The sequence below is a fragment of the Pteropus medius genome, unplaced genomic scaffold (assembly GCF_902729225.1).
Source record: "Pteropus medius unplaced genomic scaffold, Ma_sr-lr_union100, whole genome shotgun sequence".
Taxonomy (NCBI): Eukaryota; Metazoa; Chordata; class Mammalia; order Chiroptera; family Pteropodidae; genus Pteropus; species Pteropus medius.
The window spans coordinates 2,645,898-2,664,182 of NW_024354503.1; the positions used below are offsets into that span (position 1 = coordinate 2,645,898).

Below are 18,285 nucleotides of genomic sequence, written 5' to 3' on the forward strand. Positions count from 1 at the left end.
ATCATTTGTGTCAGATTTCTTACATTTGGCTTTGTAAATCTAGATAGTGTGTTCAGAGTGGAAGAGTCCAGACTAGAAAACAATAACTTATTCATATTTTTGTCCCTATAAAACAAAACCCAAAACATTTGTAATTGTACTCCATTTTGTAGTGACTTATAGGATTGTTGCAGGAGCCTAATCACTAGGGACCTCCAGGGCATGCGCCTGAGAAATAACCTTGGGTCCTTGTCTAGCCGATGCCAGACCCTGCTCCAAAGGGTAGTAGTAAGTGTTCTCAGGACCTTGTGGTAAGCCTGATCTAAGAGACAAGAGCCTTCCTAAGAACAGATGCTGTATTCTCTATAGTTCTCAGTAGTCAGGAATCCCTCCCCCCACCCATAGGTGCACTACATGAGGCAAAGACTACATGAGGCAAAGGAAGCTGTAGAACTGGGTATCCCCCAAAGTTATAAAGAACAGATGCAGGTGAACATTACTCCAGAACTAAGGCTGGGCTGAGTTTTATTGTCCCCTTTCTACGTATCATTTCTAGGAAAATTCTGCCTGTTGACGGGGGGGCATTGTCAAACACAAGAATAAAGGTAGGTTTGCAACCTGATTTTCTCTCTAACTTTTTTCCTGAAATAGCCAATTCCACGACTCTTCTTTGCTGGAGAACACACAATCCGCAACTACCCAGCCACAGTCCATGGTGCTCTGCTGAGTGGGCTTCGAGAAGCGGGAAGGATCGCAGACCAGTTCTTGGGAGCTATGTATACCTTGCCTCGCCAGGCCACGCCAGGCGTCCCTGCACAGCAGTCCCCAAGCATATGAGACAGATGCATTCTAAGGGACGGAGGCCAACGTGTGTGTCTTTTGTTGCGTAAGCAAAGCTCTTATAGCAATACTAGATTCCTGAGAAACTTGTCCTGGCATCTGGACTCCTGATCAGCTGCTGGAGCTCGTGATGGGTCAGGTGGCCAAGGGGGTTGCTCTGGTTTTGACAACGGAAGTTGCCTCCTTTGAGGGACCTAGAGCTAGGGAGGCGCTGTACGTTAGCGTGGAAGTCTGTTCACAAAGACTGAGGCAAGTGAGCGCTGTAAGAGAACAACTTAGTCTCCTGGTGTGTGGTAGTTTTTTTATATTTTGAGAATAAAACTTCATATAAAATTAGTTCTCTTGTTTTTCCTTTAGGGTTAGAGTTATATACGGAAGATGTTTATATAAAGGAAAAAAGTGGTTTGGTCAGGTCAGAAGATAGGGTTGAGGGGCGTCCTATAAAAGCAATGGGCTTCCTGGTCTGTGGGGCTAGACCTCTTCACTGGAATTGTGGGGTGATCGTGTGCCAAAGGCGTGAAGCTACAGGTCAAGCATACAGATATCAGGAACCTGAATTTTCAAGATAAAATACAAGATGACACGTTTGGGTGACTGGCTTTATTCTCCAAATTCCGTCCATGGGTATGTGTTAACTTTCCACTTTCATCCAACGTATTGATATAAAAATTTTGGCAAGTGCTACACAAGGAGCAGATCAAGGATTTAGGTAACTTCAGTGGTGTATTAATTTCCTGTTGCTGCTGTGACAAATTACCCCAGCAGGCTCTGATGGAAGATTCCATTTCCTTGCCGCCTTCAGCTTCTAGTTGCTTTCTGTATCCTTGGCTTGTGGCCCCCCTCCCTCCATCTTAACATTACTCCAATCTCCACTTCTATCATCACCTCATGTTTAGAGATTTTTCTGTCTCCCTCTGATATAAAGGTACCTGTGATCATTTAAGACCCACCTAGATCATCTCCATCTCAAAATCTTTAATCACATCTGCAAAATCTTGTGATTTGTAAGGTAAAAGTTTGTAGGGACCAGAATACCAGTTCTTTCCCAAGGGCTCTTAACAGACTGTTACTTAAAAATACATGTATGTGATCTGCTTCTGGAAATTACAATTTACTTGTGTTTTCTAAATGAGGTTTTAGTCTTAGTGAGATTTAAGGGACATTACATTGATGGTCTGACTGGAAGATGAAGGAGAGAGTTTTTTCCCTAGTCTTGGAATGAGTGACAGCAATGGGGAAAATGTGCACACCAGGATCAGACCAAGTGGTGTTAACTGATGAAAGGTGAGAACAGCACGCAGTGGAAGGTGTATGGGCTTCGGAGCCTAGCTCTGTCATTGTTGTTACCCAGGGGAGTTAAGGTGTCTGATCCAATGTCAGTGCTTTTAAGTTTTTGCTTTTTAAATGAGTGGCACAGGCAGACTGAGGATTGTCTGACAACAGAAAAGCCTAAAAATATAGCAATGAAATAGCTGCTCTATGATTCTAACTCGTTATGGGTTCTAAGCATGTCCTTTTCTAAGCCTCAGCTATGTTTCCTGACCTTGCAGCATCAGTAATTGACCAAGTATTTTAAGTAAAATACAGTGAAATATACCTGGCTGCATCCATGCATAGAAGATATCGTATACAGAGATGACATCAACAAAAATGGTATCACTGACTCACACTCACACAAGAGCACATGGAAACTAGGGAGCTTTATTGGTTACATATTGTGCTGCAGAGCCAACAGACAGCATTGGAGCCAGAGGATACATGCAGACAGGCAGCTTCAACTATACACATGCACCCAAGGAGCCCTGAGTCACTGCTCATGGCTTTGCCCTGGTTTCCAGCGACAGGGTCTGGCCTCCTTGGTCCCATGCTTGGAGCAGGAATGTAGAAGCTGCTGCACCTAGACTCCAAGGGGCAGGGGTGAGACCCGAGCACCTGCCTGAGCAAGTAGGTGTGGACTGACAGATACTGATGCCCCTTAGCAAAGGGGCCTATAATGCAATAACAGTTTATTTGAGGGCTACTTCCCTAGCCCTCCCAATCTTTAAAATACAAAAAAATAGACTTTATTCTCTTAAAAATACATTCCATTCAGTACATGTTCTGAGCTGTGAAGCAGCAGGAAAATAGGGCCCCTTTCCTATGATCTTGGTTGTGAGGCTTTGAGAACCCTGTTCCCCACTCAGGGTATTCAAAAGATAATCCCTAAAAGCAGCTCTTCCAAAGCAGTCTTGAACAAAGAACCCCACACCAACAAAGGCAGCTAGGGACCAGAGGCTGGGTCCTTATTCCTTTACTGGGAAGTGGTAGCACTTGGCACTAACCCACTAAATATAAAGAAAACTGCCCCAGAGTGGCAACTCCACGATCAATATAGACCCTCTCACACCCCATGAGGGGGATGATTTATGTGCAAGCTTGCCTGTGGCCAAGGTTGGAGTCCTTAGCCCCACTGCGAATCCCTTTAACCTACATTGTAACTGTTTCATTGCCACTCAAAAGCAACAGCCACAGCTTCCTTTTTCCTACCATTCCTGCAGCTTTCTCTGGTGGTTTTTGGTATCAGAGTGGCAAGAGACAGGCAACAGCAGGCGGAAGAGGCCAGCTCTACTTCCTCCAAGCAAGCAGCTCTGGAGTGCCAGGTTCCCCAACCTCAGTAGGAACCCTCCCACAATCATATACCTGCCAGTAAAATTCAGAGTTAGAGCCAAGCTGCAGAAGAGGCTTGTCATAAAAGTGAGCTTATGGCTGGGACAGGGAATATTTGGCTTGATTAGACAACTCTTCAACTACCAGGTCTCCCCTTTATTTGGAAGTTTCCTCCAGGACTCCTGATGGTGAGACCTGGGTCCAGAATGGTCACACCTAGGTTGCTTTTCAGAAACGTGCCTTCCAACTTTGGACTTTGAGAGCCAGCCATTTGAAGCCCAAGGAAACTGAGCCTCCAACCTTCACTGGCTATTACTAATGGTATTTTCTGCAATACTGAGGACTTTTTGAAAAAAAAAAAAAAAAAAACTATTTTACAGCGGTTCTAGAAAGTGTGCAGATGAAACAAACTTCTGAAATGTTAAAATTAAACCCTATTGCACTCAGATTTTAAGACAGCAGCCCCAGCAGGAGGGCACTACAGTAGTCCCTCTTCCATTGAGCATTTTGGGTAGCGGCAGATGTTGATGCTGCTGAAATATGGAAAGATCCAGACTTTGGCACCAGGAGCTACAGCACCAGAATCTAGGGCTCCAAAGCCCACAGAGGAGAATTATTGGCGAGATCTTTGTAGGCATGGCTTGGTGCCCTTCTGTTTCCACCAGCAGAGAAGAGCCATAGACTTGGTTTCCTTTGGACTCTGAGGTTTGCCAACCAGTGAACAATGGCAGGGAGGCTATAAGTGAGAGGTTGCAGTCTTGAGCAAGCTAGTTTCTGGCCAGTGACCCAGGAGAAGCAGCAAGAAGAGATTTTGAAAACGGCATCTGAAGTTGAACAACTGAGGCAGCAACGTGAAAGGCAAGCCACGTGACAACGCCCTTAGACTGGCAAAACTCCAGAAAACGTTCCTGTCCCCGAAAGTAAGGTAGGAGCTCCCCAAGCTTCCAGGATTGTCAAGTCTGATGCAGACGAGGGCGGGACGGATGCTGGTCCCCACACGGAGTGGAGGCAGAGAAGACAACTCAGGACACACAGGAACAGGAGACATGCTAACCTGTGTTATGGAAAATATCCGGCCTGGAAGCCAAGAGACACTGTGGCATTGGGCAAGGCTGGTGCCAAAAAGGGCCGCAGTGACCATCTAATCTAACTCATTTTACAGACTGGAAAAGAGGCCAAGGGAGCTTAGCTTCTCTGAGCAACCTCGTAACATTTAAACATGGGGAAACTGGAAAAAATAAGGACCCAGGAAAGCAATCAGAGGCAGTGGGCAGGATACGTTCCCCAAACCCATTTGGATGATACCTTCCTAAAGTGAGACTCGCCTCCCATGGGACAGTGAAAACACAAGAATCTCAGAATGCCAGATTTAGGACCCTTGGAAAACATTTCAAATAACTCATTTTACAAATAGGGAAACTAAGGCCCCAAGGACAATGACTTGCCCAAGGTCACAAGGCAAGAAGTACAAAGCCATGAAGAAAATCCAGCTTTCCCAACTCCCAGTTTAATGCTTTCCACAGTGCCTTCCTAAAGGTAGCCTCTGACAGGGGATCCCTTCTTTGAACTGAGAGAATGCTACAGAAAAAAGCAGTGTCAAGAATATACCGTTGTTCTTAATTTCCCACGTGAATGATGTAAGGAAACTAACCAATTTTTATTTATGTGGCTTCCTGAAAAGTTTGCGGCATTTTGAATTGTATAACCCTGGGGCCCTTGATGGGCATGTTACCTTTCCTCCCAGGAAGTCATCAGGATAGTTGGTTTGCAGGAATCATGGCCCACTCTTGTAGGAATGCATCAGCTCGGTAAAGTGCGACACCTCCTCCATGGGGGTGAAGGAAGAAGAACAAAGTCCAGGCCTTTCATGGAGCTATTGCTTTGTGGAGTGACTAAAGGGAAACTGCTGCTTCCTATCCACTTTCCCACTTGCTGGGCGCTTCCTAGAAGGCAGAATATGCTGGGTCAGGCCCAGTTTAGTCTGAGAATATTCCAAAGGTGGAAACAAAGTCAGCCAGAAGTCTCCAGCCACAGGAGAGGAGCAGGCAATGCCAGCAGCATTATTGGTGCCCAGGGAAGGAGATGCATGAGGCTTATATACTTCCAGGTGCCTTTGGAGGAAGGTGAGCAGAGAGCTGGGGGTGGGGGAGGGATGGTGTCATTCCAATAGGTGGGTACCCGTGTGCTCTGCCCCCAAAAAATAGTGGTCGGCAAGGGGGCCGTGTCAGAGAAGCTTCAAATTCAACCTAAAGGGTAGTCCTATAATCCCTCAGAGGCAGCACAGACCTCTTCTGTATAAGTCTGAGGAACTCCAAAGAGAAAAGGAATGGAAGCCCCCTAGATGAAGCCGAAGGCTGGTCAGTCTTAGTGTAGGTACTCAGGCCTCGAGGGCAGACAAGGAGTGAACTGGATGTGGTGAGGAGACTAAGAAATAAGAACATTAACCACACAGAAGGGGCTGTTGTGTGGTGGGGATATAAGGGGTATCATTCCCCATTTGGGGGCCAGAGTTGCCCATCCTACCTGGGGGACAGGGACAAAGATAGAGGACTCATGCATCAATCAGGGGAGGCTGGGCCTGAGTGACTCTGTCCAGCTTGTAATTTCTGATCCCTTCTGGCCAACTGGCAAAAATGATCTGAGCCACAGCCTGGTTTTCTGCCACAGTCTCCCAGCCAAAGCCTGGTTAACTGGCCTTGGATCCTTCACAGGGCGGGATGGTGGGAGAGCTGAGAAGCAGGAGCAGAGGAAACAAGACCTCACCCAGCTGGCTCAGTTTTCCTCAGCACAGGGCTTCGTTGGCCGTAACCGTTCCTCAGCCCGTACTCGCCCAGGCTCTGACAGCCCCTGCTTCACGGGCAGTTCAGACCGTTCCAAGGAGTTGTGCAGTCGCCTGGAGACACTGAGTGTGCAGTCATCGCCTTCCTCCTGTGCCAATAAGTACAAAAGTGAGCTGTGAAGGAAACTATAGTGAGTAACAGACACCATCACTCACTCCCCAGTGGTCCTCTCCAGACTGGTAGAGGGAGCAGACAGACCACAGCTTAACTGCAGAGATGTGCTTTGGCCTGAGGACAGGCCAATGTCAAAGTTCCTAGGAAATCAGGGTTTTCTGAGACTGGGAGGCTCACGACTCAACAGGATCCCTTATACGGTACAGGGCCAGGAACAGGGCATGGGAGTGGTACCCCTAAGTAGGAGCCAGTGGTCCTCAAGTTCTGCATAGGCAGGCTGCATGCTCCCCAGGGTGAGAGCCACGTTGTGGTGGGGAGGTAGGCGGTATGCTGAAACGGAAGCTGCCTCCCACCAAGTAAACCACCAAGAAGCTCACATGCCTTCCCCTTTATGTCCCATACCTGCCCCTCCCTCATCACATCTCAGACATCCAAAGCTTCAGGGGGCTCAATACCCATGTTTCTCTCCACTGCTTTTCTACCAGACTTCTGTATTTTTTATGTTTTGCTCTGGGTCCACCCAAGCAAATGGCAATCAGAGACCAAGTCTGAGAAAGGCTGGCAGGGTACAAAGAAGACTGGATTTAGAGACAGGACTCCTGGATTTAAATCTTAGCTCTTCCAGCAATTCACTTGGGTGGCTTTAGGTAAGGCACTTTCTATCTCTGACCTTCAATTTCTACATCTAAAAAATGAGAATGCCTTCCCATAGGGCTGTTGGAGAGACTGAATAAGGTAAGTAGGTGGGAAAGTGCTTCGTCAAGTGTTAAGCACCCTGTGAAAACTTACGGGGCTCGTCAGGTTAACACGGTCACCTGCCCTTTAAAAGAAGGGAACAATGTCTAGGTCCAAAATGTCTTTCATCACCACAGGCTCCACATCCAAAAGATACACCCAGGAGGCTCCCTTCAAATGCTGTCCTGACGGTCCGACCCTCAAATGAGGTAGTTCTGGATTTACCTATCGTGTAACGAGCCACACTGACTCAGCCCTGCCCTCAGACTGATATAATGGGCTAGACAGGTGTCTGGGGCAAAAGAAAGTGATGCCCAGGCATAAAGCTTATAAAGTAGGCCCAGTGTGAGCCCCAGCTGTCCTCACCCCACGTGCCAGCAGCCAGCAGAGACCAGCTGTCTGAACTGAGGCGGCCAGGAACGCATCCCCCTGCTCCCAGAGCCAGAAGGGGAGCTCTTGGCTGCTCTGGCGAAACCAAGAGAACAGAGGCCCTGTCTCTGCTATTTGTGTGGCCTTTGTACACGACGACAAATGGAAGAGACACATTTGGGAAAGGACTTTGGAAATTCATGCTGCTCTCTGCCGAACACCTTCTTCAAGGTACTTTATTTTTCTTTAAGGACAAACCCGGCTTTATTTTCAACAGTTCTCTGAGCTATACCAAGTGTTTCCCATCCCCACTGTCTCCGTAATCCTGAGTCTTACAGGCCAGGACAGAGCAGACAAGGGAGAAAGAGGGAAAGATGAAGGAGGGGGCAAGGGACAGCAGAAGGAGAAAGAGAAAGGAGTGGGACTCACCATGCCTGCCGAGTGGTTCCAGGCTGCAGCTGAGACAGCATTTCCAACCCGATTCCGACGAGTGAGCACCTCTGACACGGTCAGGCTACTTTGGGTCCTTCGGGAGGAGAGCTCGGAGGCATCACCTGAATTGCCTACCCTTCGAGTGCCCTGCTCAGAAAGGTACGACCTGGTCTGTTCAAGGTCTGAATAGTCTGTGGAAGACCTCTGGGCGTAGGCAGTGGTAGAGTCCACAGTTTTACCTATTCGAGCTGGGGAGTCGTCTAAAGAGTTCAAGTCTCGCCTGCTCTTCCAGGCATTCCGCACAGTAACATGCCTGGCATCTGAAGAGCTCACCTCGGAAGGGGCGCTATGGCTTTTCCACCTGATTGTCTCCGCGGGGGTCGCATGGTTGTTCCTCTCCACAGCATCCGATGGCTTGATGATAATGCTGCTCCGAGAGACCACTGTTTCAGGCCTGTTCTTCAGGGGTCCATCTCCCATTCTTTCAGTTTCTGTGAACTGCAAGGTGATGTCATGTTTGTGAATGGAGAGCTCAAAGGGGGAGTTGACGTGGTTGCCAACTGATGTGAGTTCCGGCGGCCCAACCTGGATGTTGCTGGTAGACGTATGCCTCTCTCGTGGGGCTTCGCCAGAAGCTGCTCTAGGGCTGCCGCTGTCAGAGGGGTAGATAGTAATGCTGCTTGTCACTTTGTTTGGCCCTGGTTTGGAGGTGAGTTTCTGTTTTTCCAATGTGGCCTCGGTTCCAGATCCTCCCATAATTTTTTTCACATCCTTATCAATGATGACAGGTTTGATGACAGCTCTAGACCGCAAGGCCTCTCTGGGGCTGAAGGGCCGTTGGCTTTTTAGCCCAGCACCATTTGCCTCCGGGAACTCCATGGCATTGCTGGAGGCTCTGACAGTTTTCACAGGTTCGTTTTCTGGTCCAACATCTTTATCATCCTCGAACAGGGAGGTTCTAAGGCCCCCTCGAGATCTGTTTTTTTCTCTAGAGGTGGGCTGTTTGGGCTCTGGCTCCGGGGTGATGGTTGTGTTCACCAACTTGGCAGTAACAAGAGACGTCATGTCCATGTCATCATCTGAGTCTGGCTTCTCTCTGCCACTGGATTTGATGACTCGACACCTCAGGGCCTCATGCTGACTGCTGTCTTCCATTACAACTGCTACAGGTTGATCAATTCCTTCCTTACTTGGGGTTGAAAAGCCCTGAAGGATGTTCTCTTGGCTTCTGGAGCCATAAGGATACTTTGATAAAAGCGAAGCCTTGGAAGTTGGGGAACTGGTATCAGCCTCAGGGCCATTGGCAGCCTTTCTGCCCTTAGAGAGCCCTTCTGAAGATCTCTGAGACGAGGCCAGAGCTCCGGTGGCCTTAGAACTGCCAGGATCTGTGGCCTGAGTTACCGGACTTCCACTGCTAGGCACCTGACCCCGCTTGCCAAAGAAGGCCTCAGTGGAGGTGTCAGAAGCCTTGTCAGCTCTGCCCAGTGTGTCGCTGGGAACAGATCCATGGGTGGTATCACTAAATGTGCGCGTTGTCTTCTCTACTCTTCCCTTCACCCCACTCTCAGTCCCCGGCTTGGAAGTACCCTTCCAAACCTTATTGTGCTCCTGAGCAGCTGGGGGGTAGCGGCTAAGCACCGATGGCTGCTCCCTGGACTTCTTCCCTTCGCTCTGAGGGGAGCTAGATGCAAATCGATCTTCAGTTCTCTTTGTCTCCTGAGTCCCACTATCTGTACCTGCCCCTGCGTTGGAAGCTTTGGCCGCCCTCCTGTTGGTGAAACTGGGAGAGGAAACCTGCCTGTTGCTCAGAGAATAGTTTTCATTATTGAGAGCCAACTCCCTGTTTCGGTGCCTTTCCCGCTTATGCTGAGGGGACAGTTCCCGAGATGTGTGCTTGGACATAGATGCCTCATTCCCGTGGCCTCTAAACTTAGTCCTCTCGTGCCTGCCTTTGCTGGACAGGAAAGCATCTTCCACTTCCACCTCCCCATTCTCCAGCTCCTTCTGTTTCTTAATTTGTAGTTTTATCTCCTCCAGCTGACTGGCTAAGAGTTTGTTTTTATTTTGTTCACTCAGGTAATTATCCTGAAGGTCATTATTTTTGGCCCTCATTTTCTTGAGCTCTTCTTCCAAAGATTCAAAATGTTTGATTTGTGTCTTAAGTTTCTCAATCTCTTGGTTAAGGTCTTTGACTTTGTTGTCTTCCTGATTTCGGTTCTTTTCATTTTCAGATTTGTTTCTTGTTTCATTCTCCACCTGCTTTAGATAGTCCAGCGTGCCCTTCCTTCTTGATTCCTTGGACGGCAGTGTGGACGAGATTCCGTCCTCAATCCGTAGGTCATTCCTTTCCAGAAGATTAGATGCATTCCTTGTGTAATCTCTGTTCATTTTTTTGTTCTGCTCCAGTTTTTGCGTGAGCTCTTTTATCAATTTCTCATTTTCTTTCTCCTTTTCATTCAAGTATTTTCTCTCACTTACAAAGCTCAGAGTTAAAGATTTCAGCTTTTCTAACTCAGACACTAAACTCTGCTCAGTTTTATCTAGGCGGTCCTCGGAAGATTCCAGTTCTTTCACTTTGACCCTGAGCATTTCCAGCTCAGAGGAGATTTTCTTCGTCAGGTTTCTCTCCTCATTCAGGCTCAGACAGAGTTGGGTACAGTCATTCTTACTCCTGCTAAAAGCCTCCTCTAGCTTCTCCAGCTCGGCCATTCGTTTCTGAAGCCGCTCAATCTCAGATTTCAGCTCTCGGGTGAGGTTTTCCTCCTCTTCAAGTTTCTCCTTCATCAGCTGGCACAGATCCTCTGCTCTCTTAATTTCCTCATCTTTGCCTTCAATTCTCAGCACTCGCTGGCGCAACACTTCGATCTCCGCCAACATGCTAGAGTTGCTGCCTTCTGCCTGAATCACCTTGTCCTGGAGATCCAGGAGCTCGTCCTCTGCTTTCTGGAGGTTTTTTGTGGCTTCCTCCAACTCATCAAGGCGGCGGCTTAGACTCTGTAACTTAAACCTCAGGTGGCGGCCGGAGGCAGTATCCTTGTAGTTTGTAAACTCAGCCATGTCTACTGCCAGCCAATGTGGGTTCCTTGAGGCATCCAATTCCACTCGAGGGGACGAGAAATGGTTACCTTTCTCTTGGCATCCACAACCTTCTTTGGCAGCTGGAGACCATTATCAGTCTACAGAAAGAAAGCAGAAAGCATGTCAGGCAGCAAATATAAAATCTGTATTTCAGCTCCCAGGTGTAAAAAGAGCTCCCATATGTAATTCTTGTGCCTAAAACACAGCAGGTGCCCGGATTTGTTGAATGAATGAATTTGAGTAAACTTACAGGATACCACTGGTTCTTTATGGCTGATAATGAGCTGATATCTACATAATGAAGAATGCCACCAATGGCAGCATGGCAAAATGACACAGAAGAATGCCTCATTTCTCATGGAAGGCTATAAGAAAATCTTTACCATTTTCCACCTGCATAATCTTGGGAAAGTCATTAACTCTTCTAGAAACGAGTAAGTAAACAGCCTCAGTTTTACTTAGTAGTAAAATGGGGATAATGATGCCTACCATTTCTTTCCCCAGTACTGTTCTGAAGTTGACACTGGAAGATGACAGGACCTGGGCTCTATTAGGGAACAAGGGGAAGACCGTATGCCTACAAAATTTATAATCTTGGGCCTGCCTTCATTTAAGTTCAGAGTTCAAATTTACACTGCCTGAGTGGTCTGGTACTGACTTGCTCTCGCCAAGAACCAAACCGTACCTAAAAATGGTCTCAGCCTGATATTACCCTTGGGAAACGTACCAGAGGTAAACAAAAATACTCTGGAAAGAGAGATTCCCTACCATGTTCACACGGGAGTCCACAGATAAAGTCCTGTGAACCTGAGTTTACAATTCCAAGTTACGAAACACATGAGGACAAATCTTTGACTGAACAAAGGAAGTTTATACCAATACGAACCAAATAAGATAGGCTAGTGACCACAAATTAAGTACATTTCAATATTTAAAGTCATAAAAGAAGGAATCAAAAACAGGAGACAATAACAAGATGCTATCAATAAAGATCAGATCATCTTTAAAGTAACCAAATAAAATTGCTAGAAATGGAAAGGAAAATAGCAAATAGATGCAAATGAAGAGTGTAGTGGTTAAGAATAGATATGAGGAAATTACAAAAGGCGGTGCAGAACTGAACACTGAAAGAGGTTAATAGACACGAGTTTAAAAAAAAGGCGGTCCAAAAGGAAGGAATAGAGAGAATGGGGAAAGGCAGTATTTGATGAGCTACTAGCTAAGAATGCTCAAGAGCTGATAAAAGATGGAATGGAATCTCATATTCAGGAAGCGAAGTCTCAACCAAAATTAAATCTGCACCTAGATGAGAATAAAAGGAAAATGAAAACCTTAATGTTTATTATTAACAGATCCTCACTGAAAGAATTATTCGGAATACAAGAACTGATCATTTAAGGAAGGCATGAGATAAAGAAGGAATGATAAACAAAGAAATTAACCCAAACAAGCACTGAATCAGTTAAACAATAACAAAAATTGAGGGGGAGGGGCAGGATAAAAACCAAAGTGGAACTAAAACACTGGATAGATATACAAGTCAGAGAAATCAGAATTCAAGTAAAGCATTCTTTGGAAAGAGAACAGTTATTGTAATTAACTTTAGATCTTGTTAAGAATAGATACTAATCATGTATCTGATAAGGTATTAATAAGCAGAATATATAAAGAACTCCTATAATGTTAATTAACAAAAAACAACCTGATTTTAAAATGGGTTAAGGATTTGAATAGAAATTTTTCCAATGACAATATCCAAATGGTAACAAGCACATGTAAAGATGTTCAACATCACTAATCACTAGGGAACCGCAAATCAAAATCACAGTACGATTCCTATCACCTCACATCCATCATGATGGCTACTATCAAAAAAGCAAAAAATTAAGTTTTGGTGAGGACGTGGAGAAATTGGAACCCCCGTGCACTGTTGGCGGAAAAATAAAATGGTACAGCGACTATGGAAAACTGGCAGTTCCTCGGAAAATTAAAAATAATTACCATGTGATCCAGCAATTCCACTTCTGGGTATATATCCAAAAAAACTGAAAGCAGGATACTGAAGAGATCTGCATACCTACGTTCACAGCAGCACTATTCGCAATAGTCAAAAGGTGGAACCCAAGGGTCCAATGGATGAATAGATACACAAAGTTGATCTATACATACAATGAGATGTCTTAAGTAAATTCTGACACATGCTACAACATGGATGAATCTTGAGGACATGGTGAAATAATTCAGTCATAAAAGACACACTGTGTGATTTCGCTTATGAGTATCTAGAATAGCCAAATTCATAGAAACAAGGTAGAATGGTGGTCGCTGGGGACAAAGAGAATGGGGGTTATTGTTAAATGGGTGTAGAGTTTCAGTTCTGCAAGATAAAAAATGTTCCAGAAATTGGTTACACAATGTGACTATATACTTCACACTACTGAACTGTATGTACACTTAAAAATGGTTGATATATTTTATGTTATGCATTTTTTACCACACACAAAAAAAAGGCAGGTAAGAAGTAAAAAACATAGTTTTCTGGTTCAGCGTGTACACAGCTTAAAAGTCATCACTTCGTCCTAACAAGTAAAAGGTGAACAAGAAAATCAACAACTCTTAGATTCATCAGAGGTTACAGAGAAAACTGTCTCTCCCCAAATTAGAAAAGTGGATACAGAAAACCACAATTTACCACTAAAAAAAAAAATTTAATGGATATGCTAAGAAAGAGAAAAGTGGAACTATATAAAATGCTAAGCCACAAAAGTCAGAAAAAGTATAGATGATGAAAACAGGAACAAAAAACAAGGGCAACAGAACAGTGACAAGTATGGTAAATATTAATCCTACTATAAAATCACTTTAAACATCAATAGTCTTCAAAGTGGATCAAAAATCAAGACCCAACTATATGTTGTCTACGAAACCCCATCTTAAATTTTAATAAAGACACCTATAGATTACGGAGTGGAGAACGCTTTACCATGTTAACACTAATCAAAAGAAAGCTGGAGTGGCTCCATTAATTTTAGACAGAAAACGTCAAAGCAGAGTAAATTATCAGGAGTGAAGAGAAGCATTACATAATGATAAAGGGGTCAATTCTCTAAGAAGACATACTAGTCTTTAATATATATGTCTTACAACAGAGCATCAAACTACATAAGGCAAAAACATATATCTGCAAGGAGAAACAGATGAATCCACTACTACAGCTGGAGAGTTCCACACCTCTCTATCATAAATGGACAGATCTAACAGGCAGAATATCAATAATGACACAGCTGAACTCAATAACACCATAATCAACCTGACATAATGGAAACATATAGACTACTTCGACAACAGCGGAATACACGTTCTTAAGTTCATATGGAACATTCACCAAGATAGACCACATTCTGGGCTATAAGACACAGTGTATGTTCTCATAGTACAATGGAATTAAACTAGAAATCAATACCAAAAAAAATAGCTGGGATATCCCCCCAAATACGTGCAGATTAAACAATACACTTCTAAAAAATAAATAACGAAGAAATTTCAAGAAAAAATTTAAAATATTTTGAACTGAATGAAAAAAATACATCCTTATCAAAATTTGTGGAGTATAGCAAAAGGAATATTTAGAGGTAAATTTTTAGCACTTACTGCATATATTAGAAAAGAATAAAGATCGACAATAATCTAGGCTGCTCTCTTAGGCAACTAGAAAAAGAAGAGCAGATTAAAACCAAAGTAAACTGAAGAAAAGTAATAAAAATTAGAGCAAAAATCAATTAAGTTGAAAACAAAGTCAATTGGGGTTAGGGGTGGGGAAGGGGGAGGAATCAATGAAACCAAAAGCTAATTCTTTGAAAAGATCAATAAGCTTCCAGCCAGGCCAAGAAAGAGAAGACAAATTACTGATACCAGAAATGAAAGAGGGGACATCATCACAGATCCCCTGGACATTAAAAGAATAAAAGAATATGAACAACTCTATGCCCACAAATTTGATAACCTAGATGAACGAATTCCTTGAAAGACATAAGCTGCCAAACTCACATAAGAGACAATCTGAATAGGATTATATCTATTAAAGAAATCGAATCAATAATTAATAACTTTCAAAAAACAGCACCAAGCCTGCCCAGATGGGATCACTGGTAATTGTACCAAACATTTAAGAAAGAAATTATGCCAATTTTCTATATTCTCTTCCAAAAGTGAGAAGAGAGAATACCTCCTAAACTCATGCTATGAGCCAGCATTACCTTAATACCAAAACCAGACAAAGACATTACAAGAAAACTACAGACTGAATCTGTCATGAGCATAGGTGTAAAAATCCTCAACAAAATATTAGCAAATCTAATCCAACAATGTATAAAGAGAATTTTAGATCATGACCAAGTAGGATTTATCCTAGGTATACAAGGCTGGTTCAACATCTGAAAATAAGTTAATGTAATCCATCACATCAACAGGCTAAAGAAGAAAAATCACACGATTGTATCAATAGGTGCAGAAAAAGCATGTACCTATTCATGATAAAAACTCAGCAAACTAGGAATAGAGGGCACCTTGACCTCAACTTGATAAAGAATATCTACAAAAAACCTACAGCTAACCAAACTTTTAATGGTGAGACGGTCAAAGTTTTCCCACTAGAATCAAGAACAAAGAAAGAATGCCTCCTTATCACTGCTTCTCAAAATTGTACTAGAAGTCCAACCTAACACAATAAGACAAGAAAAGAAGTATACTCATTGGGAAAAAAAAGAAATAAAACTGTCTTTGTTCTGAGATGACATGATTTGCAGAAACCCAAATAATCAAAAAAACTAGAATAAGCAATTACAGCAAGATACAAAGTTAACGTACAAAAGTCAATCAACTTCCCCCTATTCACCAGCAATGAACAAGTGGGATTTGAAATTTAAAACAATATCATTTACATGAACATCCTCCCCAAAATGAAATACATAAGTGTGTATCTAACAAAGTATGCACACAATCTATAAAATGAAAAATATAAAACTGATGACTCTAAGAAGTAAGCAAATGAAGAGATATTCGGTGTTCGTGGATAGGGACGCAGTATTTCCAAATGTCAGTTCTTCCCAACTTCACCTATAGATTCAGTATAATCCCAAACAAAATCCCAGCAAGTTATTTTGTGGATATCAACAAACTAATTCTAAAGTTTACATGGAAAGGTAAAAGACTCAGAACTGCCAATGCAATATTGAAAGAAAGGAACAAAGTGGGACTGATACTAACCAACTTCAAGATTTACTATAAAGCTACAATATTCAAGACAGCGTGGTGTCGGTGAGAACAGACAGCCCAGAAATAGACCCACAGGAATACAGTCAACTGATCTCTGACAAAGAAGCAAAGGCAATACGATGGAGCAAAGATAGTCTTTGCAACAAAAAGTGCTGGAACAAATGGACATTCACATGCAAAACAATTTAGACACAGATCTTATACCCTTCATAAATATTAACTCAAAATGGATCACAGACCTAAATGTAAAACATAAAACTATAAAACACCTAGAAGATAACATAGGAGAAATCACAGATGACCTTGGATATGATGACGCAAGAGCAGCATCCATGAAAGAAATACAGTCCCCCCCCTTAACCAGAGGAGATGTAGCTCGAGACCCTCAGTGGATGCCTCAAACCACGGATAACACCAAACCTCATATATACTATATTTTCCCCTGAACACACATAATAGTGATAGCTTAATTTATAAATTAGGCAATTTCACAAATAGATTTGTTCTTACTGTAGATCTTAGCAACCGCAGCATATGATTTTTTTTCTTTATTAAGTCAAGAACTTTCACTTTTTCACTTAAAGGAAGCACTTCACAGCTTCTCGTTGGCATATCTGAATCCCCAGCATCACCACTCTTGCACTTTAAGTAAAATGAAGCCAATATTAGGTAAAATAAGGATTACTTGAACTCGAGCTCTGTGATACTTCTACAGTTGATCTGATAACTGAGATGGTTACTAAGTGACTAACAGGCAGGTGGCGTCTACAGACTGGATACGCTGCACAAAGCGATGATTCACATCCTGGGTGTGATAAAGCTGGACAGCGCAAGATTTCATCACACTACTCAGAATGGCCTGCAATTTCATCACACTACTCAGAATGGCCTGCAATTTTTTAATTCTGCTAAAAAGCAGAGCAAATAAATACGTAGGCCATTGGCAGAAGAAGTGGTATCAAAAGGTTTATGTTTTTTTTTAAATGAGGAAAAAGCATGTTAGCATATTGATAGAATATGATCCAGGAAAAGGGGGAAAATTGACAGGCTGTGAAAGCGAGGAGGGAACCTGGGTATAAGAGACAAAATGGGGCTCTAGCATATGAGTACAAGCAGCAGCACTGGAGAACACAGACAGTTCTTCTGTGGTAGCAGACAGGCAGGGAGAGTATGTGGATACAGGTGTTAGTCGGTGGGTGGGTCAATAACTATAATGGTAGAAGTCTAGTAACGTTCTCTTCGAGAACTTTTTTGTTTTTGCTTTTCACTGAAGTAGAAAACAAGGCCACCACCTTAAAGTGACAATGGGGGAAAAGTATTACAGGTTTCAGAAATGGTCATCTAGGTGAATGGGAAATACAGAATGACTGCCAGGCAGTATCGAGGACCCACTTGAAATTCACAGTTATGATTTCAAGTGAAACCGATCAGCAAGGTTGTATTTCTATATCCAGTCTTGTTCAGCTGACCAGATGAAGGCAAGGAGCAGACAGAGTTGGGCTGAACCAGGACTGGAACTTTGTTGAGTGTGACAAAACAAGAGAAGAGCAAGGGACTTTTGGGTGTGTGCACGGGAACTTAAGCTCAGTCAGTAAAGAGAGAGACGAACATTAAGAACATGAAGAACAGTGAAGATGTCAGAAGGCCAATGAATTGAAAGTACCAATGAGTACCGAAGGATTGTTGGAGTCAAGTACTAGCAGGAATGAGCTTGAAAAACAGGAGATGGATTTCAGGGGACTGAAATTACCAGTAATTGATAATGTCAAACGCTAAGGTTATGGCAGAGCAAAAGGATTTTTAGAGCAGAGCAACTACTCCAGGTGATACTATAATGGTAGATACGTGCCATGATACACTTGTCCAAACCTAACACTGAGAGTGAACCTTAATGTAACTATGGACTTTGGGCGATTATGACTTGTGAATGTACCATTCTGGTGGGAGGAGGTGGGCAGGGAATATACAGGAAATCTCT

The 18,285-nt window shown here is 43.6% G+C and overlaps 2 protein-coding genes across 6 annotated transcripts in view; one reads left to right on the forward strand and one right to left on the reverse strand.

Annotated features, from left to right (window-relative positions):
• KDM1A (lysine demethylase 1A) overlaps positions 1–1,155 on the forward strand; it is a 52,646-nt gene extending 51,491 nt beyond the window's left edge. For both annotated transcript variants that reach the window (XM_039854938.1, XM_039854939.1), the window contains one exon: positions 631–1,155. In XM_039854938.1, coding sequence (XP_039710872.1) covers positions 631–816 — 186 coding nt within the window. In that variant the 3' untranslated portion in view covers positions 817–1,155. The remainder of the gene's footprint in view (positions 1–630) is intronic.
• Positions 1,156–2,500: 1,345 nt separating this feature from the next.
• Positions 2,501–18,285, reverse strand: part of LUZP1 (leucine zipper protein 1) — a 71,920-nt gene continuing 56,135 nt past the window's right edge. For 3 of the 4 annotated variants that reach the window (XM_039854934.1, XM_039854935.1, XM_039854937.1), the window contains 2 exons: positions 7,953–11,131; positions 2,501–6,393 (listed from right to left, as the gene is read on the reverse strand). In XM_039854934.1, the coding sequence (XP_039710868.1) occupies positions 6,238–6,393; positions 7,953–11,012 (3,216 nt within the window). In that variant the 5' untranslated portion in view covers positions 11,013–11,131 and the 3' untranslated portion in view covers positions 2,501–6,237. The remainder of the gene's footprint in view (positions 6,394–7,952; positions 11,132–18,285) is intronic. The other variant, XM_039854936.1, reaches the window with a different exon arrangement.